This window comes from Taurulus bubalis, assembly GCF_910589615.1.
Source record: "Taurulus bubalis genome assembly, chromosome: 19".
In the NCBI taxonomy this organism is placed as follows: Eukaryota; Metazoa; Chordata; class Actinopteri; order Perciformes; family Cottidae; genus Taurulus; species Taurulus bubalis.
The window spans coordinates 21,091,512-21,102,599 of NC_136607.1; the positions used below are offsets into that span (position 1 = coordinate 21,091,512).

An 11,088-nucleotide genomic window follows, 5' to 3' on the forward strand; every position below is an offset into this window, starting at 1 on the left:
GAAATGTCTTCAGTGCAGAATGACTCATCACCACAAGCATAACAAACATCAACACAATCATCACCACAACCATCAACCCAACCATCAACCCAACCATCAACACAACCATCAACACAACCATCACCACAACCATCAACACAACCATCAACCCAACCATCAACACAACCATCAACACAACCATCACCACAACCATCAACACAACCATCAACACAACCATCAACACAACCATCACCACAACCATCACCACAACCATCAACCCAACCATCAACACAACCATCAACACAACCATCAACACAACCATCACCACAACCATCAACCCAACCATCACCACAACCATCAACCCAACCATCAACACAACCATCAACACAACCATCAACACAACCATCACCACAACCATCACCACAACCATCAACACAACCATCAACACAACCATCAACACAACCATCACCACAACCATCACCACAACCATCACCACAACCATCAACACAACCATCAACACAACCATCAACACAACCATCACCACAACCATCACCACAACCATCAACACAACCATCACCACAACCATCACCACAACCATCTTCCCAACCATCAACCCAACCATCAACACAACCATCACCACAACCATCAACACAACCATCACCACAACCATCAACACAACCATCACCACAACCATCACCACAACCATCAACACAACCATCAACACAACCATCACCACAACCATCAACACAACCATCAACACAACCATCACCACAACCATCAACACAACCATCACCACAACCATCACCACAACCATCTTCCCAACCATCAACCCAACCATCAACACAACCATCACCACAACCATCAACACAACCATCACCACAACCATCAACCCAACCATCAACCCAACCATCAACACAACCATCACCACAACCATCAACACAACCATCACCACAACCATCAACAGAACTATCAACAGCTGTTTGCACATCTTCACTCTTCCACTTCTTTACCGTGCTCTAATGACTCTAACCCCTTTAATGATGGTTGTTGTTGTTGTTTTACTTGTTTGTTCGTCTTCTTAAAAACACCTTTTTGTCTTCCTGCGTGTCTCCGGGTCAGCGTGACCTCTGCTGCTCCGATGAGGCTCATCGCTGCTCAAACACACGACGTGAGAAGCCGAGGAGACGGGAGGGAAAGAGATGAAAAGAGATGGGGGGATTAGAGTGAGCGAGGAAGAGGATGGATGACACCGCGAGTGAGCTGGAGGAAGGGAGGAGGAGGAGGAGGAGGAGGAGGGAGAGCCTTCACAGAAATAACGATATCTCTGCTCCTTCAGAAGCCGTCTTCTCCTCGTGTTTGATTCTCTTATCAGACGGAGGAACAGCGGTGTTTTATGACAGGTGGGCGTCTCGGGATGAAGAGCAGAAATGACGCCAAGCGGACGACGTTCTGACGTTTAACAGGAAGAAGAAACCACCGAGATGGTTCTCTGCAGGGCGGATCACGAGGCCACAGGGCCACGGGGCCCCTGGGCCCATGGGATCCGCCCTGCAGAGAGGCCCCCAGCACCGAAAGAGACACACTTAAGTTCAGACTCTTTACTGCTGTTTGTGTCTATTTGTAGCTGTTAAACACCTCTGTGGACATTTTGTGTCTTTGTGGCCATGTAGTGCTTCTTTGTGGTTGTTTTGTGTCTCTTTGTGGTTGTATAGTGTCTCTTTGTGGTTGTTTTGTGTCTCTTTGTGGTTGTATAGTGTCTCTTTGTGGTTGTTTTGTGCCTCTTCGTGGTTGTATAGTGTCTCTTCGTGGTTGTATAGTGTCTCTTCGTGGTTGTATAGTGTCTCTTTGTGGTTGTCTTGGGCCCAGGAGAACCAGAACCAGGACTAAGAGGCAGACTGTCAGACCTGCTGCAGTAGAATGAGAGGTTTTCTAAAGGGACCCTGGTGCTCAGAGACACTACCTCTTTTAGTCCACAGGGGGCGCCATAACTAACGCGTGAAAGTTCCTCGTAGTAGCTTTAACTTTAACCTCTTTCTTTAAAACCTTCCCCAGTGGCCCAAAAGCTGGGGTCATAATTCTTCATCAGGAGGTCTTCCTCACTTTCCAAGTCCTCACACTCCCATGAATCCATACCAGAGCCTCTGATGTGACAAAAAAACTGCAAAGCCTCACAAGAGCATATAAGTCCATTTTACCATCACTATTAACATAAACCATAAATATTACTTAAGAGAGCTCACCAAGTTATGAAAATATAAATGTCATATCCCTAGCTTGATGCTACACGTGATTAGCTCACCTTTCTGGAAAGCTTACGACCTACAGAATCCACCAATACAATCAAATCCCTTGTGAGACAAAACCTCAAGATATCAACCACATTGCAGACAAAACACTGAAATATGACTTACTTATGGATAAACAATACCTGGTATGTATTGTACTTACTTATGGATAAACAATACCTGGTATGTATTGTACTTACTTATGGATAAACAATACCTGGTATGTATTGTACTCACTTATGGATAAACAATACCTGGTATGTATTGTACTTACCTATGGATAATCAATACCTGCTTGGTATGTTTTGGTGCATCTGCTTGAGCAGAGCCCCTCTGTTGTGGAACCAGAGGCGTTCAAGGTCCAGGAAGAAAGTTAGGGCATTTTTGCTTTCAGCGGACCTAAAACTACGGTTCACGAAATCTGCACTAAATTAATAAAAAAAAAGTTTTAACTTCACTTAATCAAAGTCAATCTTTACAGAGATACTGTTAACACATAGTGATATTGTATAGTAGAAAAAAAGCGATTATTTGCATAATTAAAAAGAGTTTTTTCTTTTTCTTTCCTGTGTTCTATCATCAACCAATAAACTGCTATATGGACCTCTTAACTATTCTCACAAGTGTTTCATGTATATTATGCCTTCTGAAGTGATTGAAGTAGCCCTCGTGGTGGAGCAGATATTCTGTATTGACTATGGGATAACTGGGGTAACAGCTCTGAGCTCAGCAGGTTTAGAGTCCACAACACCTGAGCGTTGCTTTAACCCTCAGGTGAGGACTCACTGAACATGGAGGTGTTTTATAACAGTTTATCTCAGACAACAGACAGACAGAGAGAGAGAGAGAGACAGAGAGACAGAGAGAGAGAGAGAGAGAGAGACAACAGAGAGAGAGACAGAGAGAGAGACAACAGACAACACAGACAGACAGACAGAGAGAGAGACAGAGAGAGAGACAGAGAGAGAGACAACAGACAACACAGACAGACAGTGTTCTTCTCTGTCTGTCTGTTGATCTTTTTTACAAAGTGATATCACTAAATCATTAATAATCTTTTGTCATGAATTATAGATGCTGAGAGTTTGGAGGATATATGTTGTTATGGTTTTTCTTTACCTTTAGTAATTTTACTCAAACAGAGTATTTTTATTTCATGGTATTATTATGTTGTAGAAATACTTTTACTGCAACAGATTATTTCCAAGGTGTAATATTAGTACTTTAACTGTAACAGAGTATTTCTACAGTGTAATATTAGTACTTTAACTGTAACAGAGTATTTATACAGTGTAATATTAGTACTTTAACTGTAACAGAGTATTTATACAGTGTAATATTAGTACTTTAACTAATCAAACAGATTAAACAGTAAAATCCTGCTTTTACATGAATACATGAGTCACAATACTCCAATATAAATACATTTATCTGATGATACTTGTATATGCTAATGAAGTACCACCACCACTAATAATATGATAATTACACTCACTCACTCACTCACAAACTCACTCACTCACTCACTCACTCACTCACAAACTCACTCACTCACTCACCGCCTGGAGGCGTCGATACGACCCGGATGTTTGGTTCCTGCAGCGCTGCGGCTCATTGAGGGAAACGGCTACTTACAGGATTAGAGACACACACACACACACACACACACACACACACACACACACACACACACACACACACACACACACACACACACACACACACACACACCAAAGCTGCACTATGGGACAATGTTATCTCTCTCTCTCCCTTATGTAAGTGTGTCCTGATCTTTACTGCAACCCATAACAGTCACCCTGACACACACACACACACACACACACACACATATATATATATATATATATATATATATATATATATATATATATATATATATATATATATATATATATATATATGTATATATATATATATATATATATATATATATATATATATATATATATATATATATATATAGAGAGAGAGAGAGAGAGAGAGAGAGAGAGAGAGAGAGGGAGAGAGAGAGAGAGAGAGAGAGAGAGAGAGAGAGAGGCACGTGTGTGTGTGTGCATATCTCTCTCTCTCTCTCTATCTGTGCAAAAGTTTCATTACCATTGAGGTCAGATCTGTGTATTTGGAGGGGGGAGGGAGAGAGAGAGGGTGGGGGAGAGAGAGAGAGAGGGGGGAGAGAGAGAGAGGATGGGAGGGAGAGAGAGAGAGAGAGGGGGAAGGAGAGAGAGACGGAGGAAGAGAGAGAGAGAGAGAGAGAGAGAGAGAGAGAGAGAGTCCGCGGAGGAGGCAGCTCAGTCGGGAGGATGCTGCGCTGACACGCGGACCGTCGGCTCTCTCTCTCTCTCTCTTTCTCTCTTCCCTCCCTCTCTCTCTGTCTCCCTCGCGACGTGACACCGCCCCCCTCGTCCCCCCCATCCGCCTTACAGCTCCCCCCTTCCCCCCCCCCCCTCCCCCTCCCCCCCCCCCCCCCCCACACCACCAGCGCCCCACCAGCAGACCGGAGCGCTTGTTTCGCTCCCCTCTCACTCCTCCGCTCCTCCTCACCGGCTCTTCTTCCTCTCCTCCCGGTTCCGGTCGCCATGCCGCGGGCCGCCCGCTCGGTCCGGTACCGCCTGCGCGTCACCGTGTGCGCGGTGCTGTGGGTCGGGCTGCTGTGGAGCCGCGTCTCCGCACGAGGTAGGCTCTTCATATTCAATATTTAATAAAAACACTGCATGTTGTTTCTCTGCTGCTCCTGGCTTCTGTCCAGCAGCTTGAGTTATTTATATTTATTTAAACGCTGCGAAAGAAACTCGTCTATGTGGGCATCCCTGTGTTGTTGAGAAAGAGAGAGAGAGAGAGAGAGAGAGAGGGAGAGAGAGAGAGAGAGAGAGAGAGAGAGAGAGAGAGAGAGAGAGAGAGAGAGAGAGAGAGAGAGAGAGACTGAAGCAGACCCTCTTTTGAAGTCTCTAAATAAAAACGCTATTTGCTTTTGGCAACAACAATCCAGACTGCACGAGCATCCTGTGGACCCACTGAGAGAGAGGGAGGGAGGGAGGGAGGGAGAGGGAGGGAGAGGGAGAGGGAGAGGGAGAGGGAGAGGGAGAGGGAGACTCTGCAGTGGGAGAGGGGGCATCACAGTGAGGAGAAGGAAAGTTGATGTTTGGTACCCTGATGGAGGAGGCATGACTCCTCATAGATCTCTCCTCCTCTCTACTCATCTCTCCTCCTCTCTCCTCATCTCTCCTCATCTCTCCTTCATCTCTCCTCATCTCTCCTCCTCTCTCCTCATCTCTCCTCCTCTCTCCTCATAGATCTCTACTCATCTCTCCTCCTCTCTCCTCCTCTCTCCTCATCTCTCCTCCTCTCTCCTCATAGATCTCTCCTCATCTCTCCTCCATCTCTTCTCCTCATCTCTCCTCCTCTCCTCCATCTCTCCTCATCTCTCCTCCATCTCTCCTCCTCTCTCCTCATCTCTCCTCCTCTCTCCTCATAGATCTCTCCTCATCTCTCCTCCATCTCTTCTCCTCATCTCTCCTCCTCTCCTCCATCTCTCCTCATCTCTTCTCCATCTCTCCTCATCTCTCCTCATCTCCTCCATCTCTCCTCATCTCTCCTCCTCTCCTCATCTCTCCTCATCTCTTCTCCATCTCTCCTCATCTCTCCTCCATCTCTCCTCATCTCTCCTCATCTCTCCTCCATCTCTCCTCATCTCTCCTCCTCTCCTCCATCTCTCCTCATCTCTCCTCCTCTCCTCCATCTCTCCTCATCTCTCCTCATCTCTCCTCATCTCTCCTCCTCTCCTCCATCTCTCCTCATCTCTTCTCCATCTCTCCTCATCTCTCCTCCTCTCCTCCATCTCTCCTCATCTCTTCTCCATCTCTCCTCATCTCTCCTCCTCTCCTCCATCTCTCCTCACCTCTTCTCCATCTCTCCTCATCTCTCCTCCTCTCCTCCATCTCTCCTCATCTCTCCTCATCTCTCCTCCTCTCCTCCATCTCTCCTCATCTCTTCTCCATCTCTCCTCATCTCTCCTCCTCTCCTCCATCTCTCCTCATCTCTCCTCATCTCTCCTCCTCTCCTCCATCTCTCCTCATCTCTCCTCATCTCTCCTCCTCTCCTCCATCTCTCCTCACCTCTTCTCCATCTCTCCTCATCTCTCCTCCTCTCCTCCATCTCTCCTCATCTCTCCTCATCTCTCCTCCATCTCTCCTCATCTCTCCTCCTCTCCTCCATCTCTCCTCATCTCTCCTCCTCTCCTCCATCTCTCCTCATCTCTTCTCCATCTCTCTTCATCTCTCCTCCTCTTCTCCATCTCTCCTCATCTCTCCTCCTCTCCTCCTCTCTCCTCCATCTCTCCTCATCTCTCCTCCTCTCTCCCCTCTCTTTTCCTCCTCTCTCCTCTCTCCTTCATCTCTCCTCATCTCTCCTCCTCTCTTCTCCATCTCTCCTTCTCCTCTCTCCTCATCTCTCCTCATAGATCTCTCCTCATATCTCCTCCTCTCTCCTCCTCTCTCCTCCATCTCTCCTTCTCCTCTCTCCTCATCTTTCCTCATAGATCTCTCCTCATCTCTCCTCCTCTCTACTCTCTCCTCATCTCTCCTCATAGATCTCTCCTCATCTCTCCTCCTCTCTCCTTCATCTCTCCTTCTCCTCCTCATCTTTCCTCATAGATCTCTCCTCATCTCTCCTCCTCTCTACTCTCTCCTCCATCTCTCCTCTCTCCTCATCTCTCCTCCTCTCTACTCTCTCCTCATCCCTCCTCATAGATCTCTCCTCATATCTCCTCCTCTCTCCTCCTCTCTCCTCCATCTCTCCTCTCTCCTCATCTCGTTGTGTTCTGTTTTAAAAGCCGTTTCCTAAACCGTCGGCTGCTTCCTGTTTGTCTGGTTCCACTTCCTGTCAGCTCCTCATTGATGGCTCTTCTGCTGGTTAATAACTTCTTTATTAATGCTGCAGAGATCTGTCATAATGTTGTTGGTTGCCAGGTTGGAAATCCTCCTGATTAGAAAGATGACGTAACCAAAGAATACTTTCATACGTGTTATGCTTTATACTTTTAAAACACCTGTTGAATCACAGACTTCTATACAACCACCTGCGGTCCAATTACAAAGTGTCTGAAAGCTGCATTCTCTCTACTGTGTGTGTGTGTGTGTGTGTGTGTGTGTGTGTGTGTGTGTGTGTGTGTGTGTGTGTCTAGTTTCAAGTCTTCTTCAATACAACATGATGTTCATTTAGTAAATTATGGTCATTTAGAGTCAAACAGACCAAAAAGCAGGGGACGCTTTAGGGCGGGGCTACAGGGTGATTGACAGGTCTCTACGTCACTCCTCCTCAGTCCATATATGGTAACTTCCTGTTTATTGGTTGCAAAAAGATAATCTGCCAGAGACTCAAACGATTCTTTGCCAATTTATTTGAGCTTTTGTTCCAGAAGATTTCATCACTTTCACTCTTTGATTTTATTTTGAAAATCCAAAGTGACAGTTGGCCTCACAGAGCCGGTGACTGTCTGAGGACTCGCTCTCTGTGTTTCAATAATGTATCATCACACACACACACACACACACACACACACACACACACACACACACACACACACACACACACACACACACACACACACACACACACACACACATACACACACTCTTGTTCATATGAATTCATCCATCATTTCCCAGCATGCTTCAGTCTTCTTGTTAATCCTTGTCCTGCCGTCTCTCCTCACGCACATGTGCACAAATGTTCGATTTGCAAATACAGCAACACACACACACACACACACACACACACACACACACACACACACACACACACACACACACACACACACACACACACACACACACAGCATCATGCTCTGCATCACTGGTTTCATCTCACCGTCGGTGTCTGTGGTTAATGAGATCACCCAGCAGAGATGTAATGTCACCGAGCCGGCTTGTAGGTGTGTGTGTTTTTGTGCTAAAGTGCGTGTGTGTGTGTGTGTGTGTGTGTGTGTGTGTGTGTGTGTGTGTGTGTGTGTGTGTTGCTGTATTTGCAAATCGAACATTTGTGCACATGTGCGTGAGGAGAGACAGCAAAAAAGAAACCGGTTTGAATTCAACATGGCGTCTCTCATCGACTCTTCGTCGTCTCTTCATCGTCTCTTCATCGTCAATTTGTCGACTCTTCGTAGACTCTTCATCGTCATCTCTTCATCGACATCTCTTCATCGTCATCTCTTCATCGTCTCTTCATCGTCTCTTCATTGACTCTTCATCGTCTCTTCATCGTCTCTTCATTGAATCTTCATTGTCTCTTCATCGTCTCTTCATCGTCTCTTCATTGAATCTTCATCGTCTGTTCATCGTCTCTTCATCGTCTCTTCATTGACTCTTCATCGTCTCTTCATCGTCAATTTGTCGACTCTTCGTAGACTCTTCATCGTCATCTCTTCATCGACATCTCTTCATCGTCATCTCTTCATCGTCTCTTCATCGTCTCTTCATTGACTCTTCATCGTCTCTTCATCGTCTCTTCATTGAATCTTCATTGTCTCTTCATCGTCTCTTCATCGTCTCTTCATTGAATCTTCATCGTCTGTTCATCGTCTCTTCATCGTCTCTTCATTGACTCTTCATCGTCTCTTCATCGTCTCTTCATCGTCTCTTCATCGTCTCTTCATTGTCTCTTCATCGTCTGTTCATCATCTCTTCATCATCTCTTCATCGTCTCTTCATCGTCTCTTCATTGTCTCTTCATCGTCTGTTCATCGTCTCTTCATCGTCTCTTCATCGTCTCTTCATTGACTCTTCATCGTCTCTTCATCGTCTCTTCATTAAATCTTCATCGTCTCTTCATCGTCTCTTCATCGTCTCTTCATCATCTCTTCATCGTCTCTTCATCGTCTCTTCATCGTCTCTTCATCGTCTCTTCATTGAATCTTCATCGTCTCTTCATCGTCTCTTCATCGTCTCTTCATCATCTCTTCATCGTCTCTTCATCGTCTCTTCATTGTCTCTTCATCGTCTGTTCATCATCTCTTCATCGTCTCTTCATTGACGCTTCGACTCTTCATCGTCTCTTCATCGTCTCTTCATCGTCTCTTCATTGTCTCTTCATCGTCTGTTCATCATCTCTTCATCGTCTCTTCATTGACGCTTCGACTCTTCATCGTCTCTTCATCGTCTCTTCATTGAATCTTCATCGTCTGTTCATCGTCTGTTCATCGACTCTTCATCTACTCTTCATTGAATCTTCATCGTCTCTTCATCGTCTGTTCATCGACTCTTCATCTACTCTTCATTGAATCTTCATCGTCTCTTCATCGTCTGTTCATCGACTCTTCATCTACTCTTCATTGACGCTTCAACTCTTCATCGTCTCTTCATCGTCTGTTCATCATCTCTTCATCGTCTCTTCATTGACGCTTCGACTCTTCATCGTCTCTTCATCGTCTCTTCATTGAATCTTCATCGTCTGTTCATCGTCTGTTCATCGACTCTTCATCTACTCTTCATTGAATCTTCATCGTCTGTTCATCGACTCTTCATCTACTCTTCATTGACGCTTCAACTCTTCATCGTCTCTTCATCAACCTGCTTTGTTGTGGCAAGTTTGTTGTGAATGCACGTCGGCTCAATTTAAAAGATACAGAGATCCTCTTTAATCCTGTAATTCGGCCGTCTGCTCTCATCAGCATCTCCGGCTTCCTCCTCCTCCCTCTCCTCCTCGTCTTCCTCCTCCTCTGAGTGAGAGGAGAGAGAAATGGAGGCGAGGAGGAGATTGTTTCTCACGGCTGAGTTACTTTGTTCTTATTATACAACCAGATCCTCGGGCGGCAACTTTTTTTCTTTTCTTTTTTTTTTTGGGGAGAATAAGCATCTAAGAGAGAAAGAGGGGAAGTAAAGCCGAGAGGAAAGAACACGGAGAGAAAGAAGAGAAGTGAAGTACTCGCTATGCAGAGAGGTGTTATATTATTGAATTATAATTAGTGATGCATTCTGCCTGGTCCTGAACCAGTATCACTTTAGTCCTGGTCCTCTATAGACCTCAGTGTAGTCCTGGTCCTCTATAGACCTCAGTGTAGTCCTGGTCCTCTATAGACCTCAGTGTAGTCCTGGTCCTCTATAGTCCTCAGTGTAGTCCTGGTCCTCTATAGTCCTCAGTGTAGTCCTGGTCCTCTATAGTCTTCAGCGTAGTCCTGGTCCTCTATAGACCTCTAGATGGTTCTATAGAGTTATTCTGTCAGACCTGCTGCAGTAACATGAGAGGTTTTCTAAATGGATCCTGGTGCTCGGAGACACTACCTCTTTACTCCACAGGGGGCGCCAGAACCACCACCACATGAAAGTCCCTCGTAGAACTTAAAGATGCAGACGTCTGATGATTCATCCGGTTAAAACATGGCGTTAAAAACCACCAAGTTCTAAAAGGTTTGTCTTAAAACTGGATGTATGACCAGGCGACCAAATGAAACGCACCTTTACCTTTTGATTAAAATAACAACTCAACATTATTCTACCCTTAAAGCACCGTGTATCTGGAGTGAGAGACTGTATTAGTTCACATCCCTTTGGAACACATCGTTCACTTCACCTGTGAATGATATTTGACTGGAAGTCGCAGCGAAGAGGTGCTAATGCGCCGACAGCAGGCGGGAAATCAGACAGGAAGTTGGAGGTGACCTTGTTTCAATCAGCGGCGCCGTCGGCACAGGTGGGCTCAGAGGGGCTTAACCTCTCAGGGAGCGCTCCCCGGTACACACCATGATGAGCATGACGCACTGCGCTAATGAAACGCTCCTTCAATGAAGCGCTCCTTTAATGAAACGCTGCTG

At 45.7% G+C, this 11,088-nt stretch overlaps 1 protein-coding gene across 1 annotated transcript in view; it reads left to right on the top strand.

Annotated features, from left to right (window-relative positions):
- Positions 1-4,861: 4,861 nt before the first annotated feature.
- Positions 4,862-11,088, top strand: part of sez6l (seizure related 6 homolog (mouse)-like) — a gene marked incomplete at both ends in the record, with an annotated part of 41,792 nt that continues 35,565 nt past the window's right edge. The window contains one exon of the mRNA XM_079235271.1: positions 4,862-4,958. Coding sequence (XP_079091397.1) covers positions 4,862-4,958 — 97 coding nt within the window. The remainder of the gene's footprint in view (positions 4,959-11,088) is intronic.